Genomic DNA, 13,266 nt, shown 5'->3' with positions numbered 1-13,266 from the left:
GGAAGTCAGCTGATAGCCCTATGGGGTTTCCTTTGTATGTAACTTGTTGCCTTTTTCTTGTGGTTTTTAGGATTCTCTCTGTATCTTTAAATCCTGACACTTAATTATAATGTGTCTGGGTGTGGGCCTCTTTGGGTTTATCTTGTTTGGTCTTTTCTATGCTTCCTGTACCTGAATGTATGCTTCCTACCTTAAGTTAGGAAAGTTTTCAGCTAGCATTTCTTCAAATAGATTCTTTGCCCCTTTGTCTCTCTCTTCTCCTTCTTGGACACCTATAATACACATGTTAGTGTGCTCGATGTTGTCCCAGAGGTCTCTGACTGTCTTTGTTCTTTTTAATTCTCTTTTCTTTTATCTGTTTGGCTTGGGTGATTTTCTCTAGTCTTTTGTAGAGCTCACTGACCTTCTGTATTATCTACACTGCTTTTGAGTCCTCTAGTGAATTTTCCATTTCCAGTATTGCATTCTTCATTTCTGATTGGTTCTTTTTAATATTTTACAATTTGTTGAAGTTCTGAGTCTATCCATTCTTCTCCCAAGGTCAGTGAACATCCTTATGAATTTTTGTTTGAACTCTTTGTCAGATAGGTTCTTTAGTTCTGCTTCATTTAGTTCTTTTCCTGTGATTTTGTCCTGTTCCCTTGCTTAGAAGGTCTTCCTTTGTCTCCTCACTTTGCTTGTTTCTCTGTGTTTATACCTATGTATTAGGTAGGTCAGGTACATCTCCTGATCTTGGATAGGTGGCCTTATGTAAGAGGTGCCTTATGAGGCCTATCTGTGTGCTTCCCTCTCATCACCAGCTCCAAATTTTCCAGGAATGTCCCCTGTGTGTACTATGGTGTTTTCCTGTTGTGGAAGGGTTGCTCTTGCTGCACATGCCCAGGGATACTAGGCTGTCCCCCTGGCGGCTCATGGTAATGGTCAGCTTCATATGCCTGGTATGGACACTTCAGTCACTTAATCTGGCGTGGGGAGCCCCAGCACTGTTGGCTGTAAGGTTTAATAGCACATTCTTGTTGCTGCTGTTCTGTTAAGTTAGTAGGCCCCAGCACAGCTAGTTTCTAGGCTCAGGGGCTCACAATTGTTGTAGGCTTCTGGCCTTCAAGGCTATTGTCAGCTCTCTCAGGATTGCAGCCGGGTGGAGTTGGCCCTAGACATGGGAGGATCCAATTGTTTATGTCCTTGGAAGGTGGTGCCAATCTCCTATGTGGCTGTTTGAGAGGCACAAATCTGCTGCAGCTGAAAAACCTCAGCACTGACAGGGCCACATACCCCACCAATTCTGTACTGCCTCATGTGTGCAATTTGACCCACTGAAGTGGACCCAGTGGCCCCACTGTATAGGGCCCACATGCTCTGCCAACACCTTACACTCCACCCACTCCTCATGCATGCTCTGCCCCACATAGGTGGACCTGCTCACCTGGCTGCAGAAGGTAGAGGTGCCCTACCTTTTGGGGCCCACAAGTTGCCAAAGGGCTTGATAGTAGGTGGGTCCAGTCCCTAGGGCAGGCTACCTGCCCTGGTTGAGCTGGATTAAATTGGTGCTCTAGTGGATGGAGAAGACCCTGGGCTAACAGGCCAAGGGAGGAACTCCAATGGCAGCTGCCAGTGTCTGTGTGAGTATGCCTGTACTATGTCACAATAATGTCTACTGCCAATGTCTCACATCTGGAGTGACATTGGAGAGGTCTCATATCTCACTGAGATACATCCAGAGCCTCTCAGGTGAATCTCTTTTCAGCCAAAGACTATGCACCTTTCTTTCTGGTGATTTTAGGTTACTTTCTGAAACAGGTGAATTTGTGCATGGGTCCTTTTAAAGCCAGCTTTTCCCCTCTTATGTTTGATAGCTTTTCTGAGGTTATTCCCTATTGTTGTTAGGAGCCATCAAAGACAGTTATTATGACACTCATCTCAGTTATGCTGAATCCAAATGCTGCTTACAGGGGTATCTCTCCCCCACTCAGATTCCCCACTCCTCCAGTGAAGGCTTCATACCTTGGGATTGCTCCTGGCTGACCGTGAGGTGCCACAACTTGTGAAGGTGGCTTTTTTTCCTCCAGAAATGAATTTCTGCCACGTTGACCTCAGTCAGTACTGTCTCATTGCAGTAGTTCATTTTATCCAGTTTTCAGTTCTTTCTCAGGGTTAATTGTTCCAAAAGTAGTTCTAACTTTCTTGTGAAAATGAGAGAAGCTGAATTAAGAGTCTGCTTATGCTATTATCTTGACACTTTTCTCCATACTTTCTTGTTAATCACTGTACATACATGCTATGCAGTACAGCACTTGGGACACAGCAAATGCTCATCAAATATTTGTCAAATAACTTAATGAATTATATAAGTGTGACGGCTTCCATAACTAGAGAGATTTATATTCTGCTGAGAAGGAGAGCACCAGGTAAAATCATTTCACACAAGGTTTAGAAGGAAGTGATGATACATTGAATCTATTCAAAGAACAGCAAATAGACTTAGTGAAGAAAGACATTTTAGCATCTGAGTTGAGATAGAGAAACAAGGAATAGCTCAAAATATTCTTATAATGGAGAGGAAGAGTAGAGTATGGGAATGAGACGGTAGTAAATAAGAAGGAGATGTATGGATACGTCATTTTCTTTTACTGTTGTATCTGAAATCTTTTCACATGGTATAATTCTGTAGTCTATGAAATTGGAAGATGACCAAAAGCTAAGGTGGGAAATGCTCATGGTAATTTCCTGTCTTCATTCCTCGACTTATCTTTTATCATATGGCACGTAGGGAAAACCTCAAATGGTTCTGTGGGTAATAGAGACCAGATCTTTCTCAGACTGTCTTCTCAAAAAGGATGGATAGAAAGGAGCTAGAGAGATCTGGATTCCAAGATGAAAAACAAGACAGGGACTCTCAAAATCGTTGCTCTTCACAGTTAATTGGCTCTTGGAGAAGATAGTCCCATGTTATCTTCAAAGCCATGCTCCTTGAAATATCTCATTCCCCTGATCCCTAAAAACAAACACTAAGAAAGCCTTTTGGGAATATTTATCTCAATGCAAACAGCAAGTCTAATTGGCATCCTGAGTAATGGCTTACAGAAGAAATTCAGGATGTGTCCATTGGGTTGGAATCCCTGAGGCCATATATTTAGTGCCTTCAGTATGCCTAACCTGACATGACATGTCCTCTGGGTTAGAAAGATGTTTTATTTCTCAAGAAGGGTGCTTCCCTCCCCTCCTGATTGGCTCGTGTCTTGCTAAGTCTGCCTCATTCTAACCCCTATGATTCCTTCTGAGGAAACATTCACACAGTTAGGAAAAAGCTTCTTCTAAAAACACCAGTGCTAGAGGAAAATTATTGTTTTATTAAGTATGAAGTGAAGTTTATGCTAAAAAGAGAGTGCCTTGAGTGATCCAAAAATAGCAGAAAATCCAAAAGAGACTTTCTTTTGACTCTAGACTCATTCATTGTCAAGCTGATATAAAATGTAGCTTCTTAATCAGGTGATGTTAGTAGAAATTCTTACTGCCCGAGCTCTCATTGCAACTTTGGGATGGAATGGTACTTTGGATGCATGTTTAGAGGCAAAGGAAACAGGTGCATGGTTCAAAGGCCCAATTAGTTAGTAGATGTTAAAGAAGTTCAGTTACTTAATCTGATCTGATGTACTGATAGAGTTAAGAATATGAGCACACATTGAAAGTGCATTACAGAATAACATGTACTGTTGCTCCTGATGATGGTCTATGACAAGAGAATTAGTGTAAACCATGGTGGCTCTGTAGCAAAATATCCTCTGTGCAATGCCACCAGTAAATGCAGATTTTCAAGGTTAGAGAAGGAATTCTGATGAGTACCTCAGAAGAGACTTCTTTGGATGATCAGTAGCCAATAGGTGAGTCAGTGTGGACTTATCTTGCCCTCTCCATTTAACTTCTATGCTTGTTCAGCCCACAAGTCTCTGCATAGGAAATTCCAGGTAAGATGATTTTGGGGCTTAGGTATCTAGGAAACCTTTATTAGAAACTAGGACATCCTCTGGCATTGTCAGTTTATTTTTCCATCTGTAATTCAGGGAGTGATATTTGGTAAGTTTATGAGGAAAGCTGCCTGAGAAGGTAGAGGAAAGAAGTCGCTTGTGCACCACAAATCAGACTGGAAAATCATTAGGAAATGTACCTAAGGGAGGATAAGAGACGTGAATCAGATGATGGAAAAAACTAATACTATGGAGATTTACAGACAAAGGTGGAAATTACTGAGAAAAGAGATAGGGAAATGTATAAATACTTAAATAAAATGGAAATGTGTGGATGTATTGTTGAGATTGGAGTGATTTGGGGAGCATGGGAATGTTGGGCTCTTAGTCTATAAGAAGTTTAGTTTGAAATAACAATGTGAGGAGATAGCCAAAAAGATGATTCTATGCTGCATTAATATGGAGAGAGTTAATACATGTTACCTCTTTCTTACTTGTTGAATTATACTTTGAAGAATACATTAGTTCTGAGGTCTTCACTTTAAACAGTAAGTAGATGATGTGGAATGTATGAAGACCTAGGGAGATGTTTAGGAGGAAAACACAAAGAGTGGATATTTTGGGGATCAATTTAGATTATTACTTTTTGAGTTGTGCTTCACCATGGAGATCAAGCTCTCATTCTGACCAGTATTCATCTGAGAATTACATAAAGGGCCAACTGGGAAATTTGGCTGATTAAATGTTATAATCCTGATTTATCAGCCTGATTAATAATTTGCAGGCTCGCAGATCTACCAAGACATAGCTCTTGTTGTTTTCAGTTACATAGCTAAGGTGTATTGTTGTGTACCAACTTGGCTCCCATAAACATCTCTTTAAACTATATTTAATCTCCAAATAGAGACAATACCAAGTTATCCCTTCACATAACACGGTACAACTGTCCATGTACAACCAAAAGACTTTTAACCTTTTCCCAAGAAAAGGATGTAAAGCACACCAACTCTTTTCCCATAAGAGGATACAACATCCCTTTTTTGCCTATAGCTGAAATTTATTCTACTTTTACCCCTGATTCATCCTCCCCCTTTTACACTCTACAACTTCAATGCTGTGATATGAAGCTAACCATATCAGTATATTTTGTGTTTGAAATGGAATGACCAAGGAGAAGAAAAATATTTATTTATTTATATATATAGATTTGTATATAAATACATATTTTATATATGGGTATTTTGTGTGTGTATATATATATATATATAGATAGATAGATTAGATAGATATACTATGTATATATGTTTATGAAAATATATATGTCAAAATAAGAATTAAATGCCTACAGCTATCACAGTCTTTGCTTCTACAGCTGCTCATGTGGTCATGGCTTGTGTTCACAACTACCTTCTTTCACTACCCATTCCATGTTTCCTTTATATGCAGTTGGTCATTGTTTGTTGTTTGTTGAGATGACCCAAACCTCCATTCCTTAAGGATCTTGGCCATTAGCAGTCCTGTCTGTTTCGGGTTATTGTCTTTTTCCACTGACCTTCATCAGAGAATATTTGAATACAGAGAGGCACCCTAAAACATCTCCTGCATTCCAGACATGCTCCTTATCCCTATGGTGTAGTAGCCACTCAACTTCCCCTTGCTAGTAATGGCCAGTAAAACCAGCCAGTAAATAGTAACCTCCTTTGCTTGTTGATTCAGTGATATGAGGAGCCCAAAGTGGCAGAGTGGCAGTCTCAACTCTCAGTAGATAAAATCATTGTTGTGTTAACTACTGGAAGAATTCCTCCCTTTGGAATAAGACCTCTAAACCAGCAGAATCTAAATGTGTTGACACAGGTAGCAAAAATTTTCCTAGTGGATCATAATTGTAATTGTAATTGTTATAGTGAGGGTATCATTCTCATTTCCACCTCTTGATTCCTGGTGCCATGAAGCCTTGCGATGGAAGAAATAACACCATAAATTAAATGCAGACTAAGGGTGCTTACTATATCCTGGAGGACTTTGTCCCACCCATGCAGTGTGTTGCCAACTAGCTGTTGCTGTAACTGAGTATTCAAAAGCCCATTCCACTGTTACATTAAGCCAGTTGTTTCAGAGTGATGGATAATAAGGTAAGACTGGTGGATTGCATGAGCATGGGCCCATTCTTGCACTTCACTTTCTGTGAAATCAATTCTTTCATCAGAAGCAATGTTTCTTGGAATATCATTATGGTGAGTAAAGCATTATATATGTCCATAGGTGTTAGTTTCAGCAGCAGCATTGCAGGCAAGGGAAGTAAATCTATATCCAGAGTAAGTGTCTATGCCAGTAAGAACAAAGCACAATCCCATACATGATGAAAGCTTTCCAAAGTAATCAATAAACCACTAAGCAGCTGGCTGTTAAAATGAAGAATGATGCCATATCAGGGACTCAGTGTTGGTCTCAGTTGTTGGCAGATTGGGCACCCAGCAATGGCTACAGTGAGACCAGCCTTGGTGAGGGAAAATCCATGTTGCTGAACCCATGTAAAGCTTCCATCCTTGCTGCCATGACCACTTTGTTTGTAAGCCCATTTTCATGAACTGGTCTGGCTGAGGAAGAGTGCAAATTGACTTCCAGAGAATGCATTAGCACTTGGATAGGATGACTCATTCTGTTAATATAGTAATGAATATTTCTTCTTTAGTTTTATATGAATATTTGGAATATTTCTGGTTGTATGCAGAATAGGTATATCATATTATGGAGAAGGATGACTTTGTTGTGTTTATTTGGTGAAGAAATGTGGCTTAAGAAGATGTGTAGGTTTACCAAATTGACAGGGGATGGATTTGGGTGGTTTCGTATTGTACGAACTTGGCTAAGATTAAATATTTTTCCCAGAGTTCCCATGTTTATGTGTTTCTGGTTAAGGTGGGCCACAGGGGAGATTCTCAGGGAGCTTTAGAGACAGAAGAGAAGCAGCCATTTTGTAGTTTATAGATGTTGTTGATCTGCTGATTCACCCCATTGATGTGAAGAAGCAGCTGGGCCTGCAATTTCTCTACCTTCTCTTGGATCCTCCTTTAGCTTCTCTGACCTCCAGGTCGGGTGTGTGTGTGTTTAGCCTCATGAAGAAGGACCTCAGCTTCTGGAAGATAACCATACCACCAATTCCAGAAGCAAAAAGAACTGACACGGGTTTCAGTCTAACTTATGGAGTTCCAGCTTATGCCGTAGGTTCCAGGCTGTTCCTGACTTAAAACACTTTATATCCATTTTGACTGCTTGCTCTATAGATGTCAGGGTCCCATATCAGACGCAAAAGTGACAACCTTAGATAGACTGCTTAATCAGTTTTCACTATTATGTAACTCCAAATTTCTGTACAATCCATTACATGTATGTGTGTATGTACGTATACAACTCTTAGTGCTTCAGCTTTTCTAGTTAAACTCGGACTCATATAAGCACAAACTACATACATGTATACTTGATATATGTAATATATATGTATAAATTTACTCTATAAATAATGCATACATAAGCGTGTATATATATTTCTTCCTTAATGAGGAGAGACTCCTTTTTTGAAGTTTGGCACTTGAACCTAGATATTCTGTAATTTCAGAGTGATCATTTGTGAAGAGAGATTTGATGTTCTCTGTTTTTAAAAGGTTATATCAATAATTTGAGCTATTGAAGAATTAGAAATAGTAAAATAAATTCTTTGTAGATCAAAAAGTCTTATTTTCAGGTATGCCGAACCCCAGTATTTCTATTGGTCTTCATTTCCACTTCCTGTTTCCCCAGTGACTGAGAAAGGGGAGATGCGGCAGAGGAATCAGACCTCTCTAGCAGACTTCATCATTGAAGGGCTCTTTGATGACTCCTTCCTCCACCTTTTACTTTTCATCTTGATCATGGTGCTCTTCCTGATTTCGGTGAGTGGCAACACTCTCACCATTCTCCTCATCTGTGCTGATCCCCGGCTTCATACACCCATGTACTTCCTGCTCAGCCAGCTCTTCCTCATGGATCTGATGTTTGTCTTCACAACCATCCCCAAGATGGCTACCAACTATCTATTTGGCAAGAAGTCGATCTCCTTTGTGGGCTGTGCCATCCAGCACTTCTTCTATTTGTCTTTGGGTGGTGCTGAGTGTCTTCTCCTATCTCTCACGTCCTATGACCACTATGTTGCCATCTGTCATCCACTGCGTTACACTGTTCTCATGAACAGAAAGGTGGGACTGATGATGGCTGTCATGTCATGGTTGGGAGCATCCATAGAATCGCTAATTCACACAGTGTTCTTGATGCACTTGCCTTTCTGTGAGCCTCAAAAAATCTACCACTTCTACTGTGAGTTTCCAACTATTGTGAAGTTGCTATGTGGAGATGTTACTGTTTATGAGACTGTAGTGCTCATCAGCAGTGTCCTACTTCTCCTCCCCATCTTCTTGATTTCTACATCTTATGTCTTCATCCTCCACAGTGTCATTCAGATGCATTCAGATGGGGGTAAGAGAAATGCCTTTGGAACCAGTAGCTCTCACCTCACTGTGGTTTCCCTCTTATTTGATGCTTGCATCTTCTCATATATGAGGCCTAGGTCTCAGCGCACCCCATTGCAAGACAAAATTGGTTCTGTGTTCTATAGTATCATTACTCCCACACTGAATCTTTAGATTTATACTCTTCAGAATAAGGATGTAGCTAAGTCTCTGAGGAGAGTGTTGGGGAGAGACATTATCACTCAAAGACAGTAATTGCAGTTGCCTTGAGTATAAGAATGGAATGGGATTAGCTCCTTAAATTTATCTGGGTAAATCCCTAAGAGTTTTCAAGGGTCAAGATCCATGATGACTGCTAGATAAATGCAGTGGTCAACACACAATTCCAATATTCTAACTTGGTCTCAGGCATCTAAGCACCATAGAGTGTTATCTTAGTCCCTTAAGGCTGTGACTACAAAAATACCATAGACTGGGTGGCTTAAACAACACGCATTTATTTCTCACAGTTCTGGAGACTGAGAAGTCCAAGATCAAGTCTTGAAATTTCTAGGCATTCTCTCATTTCCTTTTGGTCACTTCATAAATGTAGCCCTGTCTAAATGTGATCCTGACTACCTTGTCTAAAGCAGCACTCTTCTTTCTGTGTCCCCTTCTTCTACTTTGTAACACTACTTCACGTGATTTTGCACAATATTATGTTGTGTTATGTTATGTTATATCATACTATGTTATATTATATTCACTGTCTGTTTTACTGGAATGTAAGGTCCCTGAAGGCAAGAACTTTGCTTTTTGTACTGTGGTCTCACCCAAACCAAGAAAAGAGCCTGACATGAAATAAGTGCTCAGTAACTAGTTGTTGCAAGGATCAATAAATGAGAGGGATCTACTTGTTTTACTATCCCCATTATATTAATGATGCTTAATCCAGGGAGAAGAAGAGATTATAAAAATGAATATTTCTCAGAGAGAGAGATATTAATACCTTGAAAATGTAGAGACTTGACATCTCAGGGAAATTTCTTGGGTTCTAGTGGTTTGAATGATGTGAAAGCAAGGCATGAATTTCTATATCTTGTATCCCCTAACAGTCAAAATATAGTGAAGCCCTCGGATCATCTTCAGAAAAATAACACAAGGTTTAAGAGCAAAGTTACCCTCTCTTTGAAAAGCATTGTTTTTTCTCTTTGAGAAACAGCTTTTTACCGTTCTATAATGAGGTGAGCCACCAATCATGAGTTTGGTGTGATGTTACCTACCTAGCCCTAACCTTGGATTTATTCTGTAACACTCCAATATCAAGTAGTAGTAATTTGTTTTAGAGACCAAGTCTGGTTTGTTCCTGAAGGCACAAGGGTGTTGCATACACAGCTCACAATTCACAGCTAGCACACAGTTCCAATTACAGACAGGTAGTTGTTCCTCTGGGCCTCTCTCTCTACATACAACTATGGCTTTGTGAGGAATCCTATCAGATTACTTGAGAATGAAACAATGTAAACCAAGTTTATGGATGGTTATTCATTTAGTGCTAGCATCTGCCTAAAGTAAAGAATTCAGTTCCATTGGCTCCTCTGAGAAGAGATATTGCACCATATTATTTTAATCAATATTTATATATTATGAATATTACTCCTTATTTGATATACGGTTTAAAAAATATTTTATCTCATTCCATAGTTTGCCATTTCACTCTATCAATTGTATCTTTTTTTATTGAGGTCATATTGGTTTTAACGGTATGTAAATTTCAGGTGTACATCATTATATTTCAGCTTCTGTATAAACTGCATTGCCTTTACCAACAAAAGTCTAGTTGCCATCTATCACCAGACGCATTTGCCCCTTTAACCCTTTTGTCCAACCTCTTTCCCTTCCCCTTTGATAACCACCGACCCGTTCTTTTTATCTATTTGTTTGTTTGTTTATCTACCACATAAGAGTGAAGTCAAACAGTATCTGTCTTTTTGTGTATGATGATTTTGCTTAGCATTATATCCTCAAGGTCAATCAATGTTGTTGCAAATGGTACTATTTTCTCTTTTTTATGGCTGATTAGTATTTCTTTGTATATGAATAGCACACCTTCTTTATCCAATCATCCATTGATGGGCATTTGGGTTTCTTCCAAGTCTTGGCTATTGCTGCAATGAACATAGGGGTGCATATATCTTTTCAAATTCTTATTTTCATGTCCTTTGGATAAGTCTCAGAAGTGAAATACCTGCATTATTTGGTATTTCAATTTTTACTTTTTTGAGAAATCTTCATATTTTTTTCCATAGTGGCTGCACAAGTTCCTTTCCTTCCAGCAGTGTATGAGAGCTCCTTTTTTCTCCAAATCCTCTGTAACACTTGTTATTTCTTCTCTTCTTAATAATAGCCATTCTGACAGGTGTGAGGTGATATCTCATTGAAATTTTAATTTGCGTTTCCCTAAAAATTACTGATGTTGATCATCATTTCATGTGCCTGTTGGCCATCTGTATATCCTCTTAGGTAAAATGTCTGTTCATATCTCTTTTCATTTTTTTGATAGAGTTGGTTCATTATTTTGTTCTTGAGTTGTCTGTGTTCTTTACATATTTTGGAGATTAACTCCTTGTCAGATATATTATCTGCTAATATATTCTCCAAGTTGGTGGGTTGTCTTTTCATTTTCTTCCTGGTTTCCTTTGCTTACAGAAACTTTCATCTGATGAAGTCCCACTTGTTTATTTTTCTTTTGTTTCCCTTGCCCTAGTCGACATGCTATTTGGAGCTATCCTTCTAAGACCAAGTCTTTAATCCATTTTGAGTTAACTTTTGTGTGTGGTGTAAGATAATGGTCTACTTTCATTCATTTGCATGTGGATGTCCAATTTTCCAAACGTTATTTATTGAAGAGAATTTCCTTTCGCCATTATATGTTCTTGGCCCCTTAGTCAAAGATTGGCAGTCTGTAGATATGTGGTTTTATTTTGGGGCTTTCAATTCTGTTCCATTCATCTATGTGTACCTCCAGTACTATGTTGTATAAAAGTGGGCACTCTTGTCTTGTTCCTGTTCTCAGAGTGATGGCTTTCAGTTTTTCACCTTTGAGTATGATGTTGGCTGTGGTTTTATCATATATGGCCTTTATTATGTTGAGGTACTTTACCTCTATACCCGTTTTATTGAGAGTTTATGGTTAAAATGAAGTGAATATAGTTATTTTTGATGTTTTCTTTCCTTTTAATATTATAAAGTATTTCCTAATCTATTCTGATATACAGCTGTAATTTTCTGATTTTGTCTGTCTATCTCCTTGCTCAAGTCTTTGTAAATCTTTTCTTTTTTGTCAGGTATAAAGGCCTTCTTGATCATTTCTTGTAGGGGGCAGCTTGTGGCAATGAACTCTCTCAGCTTTTGTTTATTTGGGAAAGTATTTATTTCTTATCATATCTGAAGGGTATTTTCACTGATTAGAATATTCTTGACTGAAAGTTTTAATGTGTCATAATTCTGAATATAGAATTCCACTCTATAAGCCTGTAAGGTTTCTGCTAAGAAATCAGCTGAAAGACTGATAGGGGTTCCTTTCTAGGTTATTTTCTTCTGCCTTACTGCCATTAATATCTTTTCTTTGACATTGACTTTTGCCAATTTTAATAATATACGGTTTGGAGGAGATCTTTTTACATTGATGTAATTAGGAGTTCTGTTAGCTTCACATACTTATAATTACAGCTTCTTACCCAGGTTTGGGAAGTTCTCAGCTATTATTTCTTTCAACAAGCTCTCTTCTCCTTTCTCTGATATACTCATAAACCTTATGTTGCATTTCCTAATTGAATCCTATATTTCTCAGATAATTTCTTCATTTATTTTTAGTCTTATTTCTCTCTCCTTCTCCACGTGAAGCATTTCTATTTCCTGTCCTCTAAATTGCAAATTGTGTCCTCCAAAATATCAGCTCTGTTATTTAAGGACTCCGCTTTTTCTTAATCTCATTCATGGTGTTTTTCATCTCCAACATTTCTCATTAGATTTTTTATAGTTTCAATCTTTATTGTGAAGAATTCCCTCTGTTCATTAATTTTATTTCTGATTTAATTGAACTGTCTTTCCAATTTTTCTTTTAACTAGTTGGCTTTATTTATGATAGCTATTTTGAATTCTCTGTCATTTAGATTGTAAATTTATGTGACTTCAGAATTGATTTCTGGGTACTTGTCATTTTCCTTCTGGCCTGGAGTGTTAATATATCTCTTCATATTATTTGATGTGGGGGATTTGTGCCATCACATAGTGGTATCATCTGGTCACAGATTCCACCTGACAACACTGGTGGGGGGGGGGGGCAGGAGCTGTGTAATCTGAGCCTGCCATGATCCCTGGCACCTGTGTATGTGTTTTGGAAGCTGTGCTTACAAGGACCATCTGTATTTATCCACTGACCACTGCTGCTTTACACATGTAGGCCTACAGGCACTCTGGTGGGGGTCCCTTGCTCTGGCCAACTGGTTGAGCTGGTGTACCAAGGGAGGGTAGGAGTCCTTTCTTTCATGTGAGCAGTCCCAGGAGTGCTCTTACTCTGCACTCATTGTAGGCCTCCTGGGCAGCTCAGCTTGCTGAAGATGCCCCTACAATTGTTTAGACTCCTCAGTGTAGAGTATTCCCATGGGTTGCTAGGAAACTCCAAGAGCAAAAGCATTCCAATGGAAGGCTGCCCTTTCCCCTCTCTCCTCTCAGAGCAGTGCGAGGTCCTGTGCCCTGGATTGCTGTCATTCAGGGAAGGAGAGGAGTTCCCGTTATCTCCTCCACTGCCTCCCTGGGTG

The 13,266-nt window shown here is 39.1% G+C and overlaps 1 protein-coding gene and 1 long non-coding RNA gene across 2 annotated transcripts in view; one reads left to right on the top strand and one right to left on the bottom strand.

Moving 5' to 3' along the window:
- LOC138917092 (uncharacterized) overlaps positions 1 to 13,266 on the bottom strand; it is a 37,318-nt gene that overhangs the window by 18,210 nt on the left and 5,842 nt on the right. The window lies entirely within an intron of this gene.
- On the top strand, positions 7,778 to 8,638 carry OR2AE1C (olfactory receptor family 2 subfamily AE member 1C). The gene has a single exon (NM_001391767.1). It carries the CDS (start codon positions 7,778 to 7,780, stop codon positions 8,636 to 8,638), a length of 861 nt encoding a protein of 286 aa, NP_001378696.1.

The sequence above is a fragment of the Equus caballus genome, chromosome 13, assembly GCF_041296265.1.
Source record: "Equus caballus isolate H_3958 breed thoroughbred chromosome 13, TB-T2T, whole genome shotgun sequence".
NCBI lineage: Eukaryota > Metazoa > Chordata > Mammalia > Perissodactyla > Equidae > Equus > Equus caballus.
The sequence above is the reverse complement of the archived record's forward strand: the minus strand, read 5'-3'. Positions and strand labels throughout refer to the sequence as shown.

What these genes read in the sequence shown, in the direction of transcription:
- OR2AE1C (NM_001391767.1), top strand. Translation starts at nt 7,778, where the DNA reads ATGCGGCAGAGGAATCAGACCTCTCTAGCAGACTTCATCATTGAAGGG.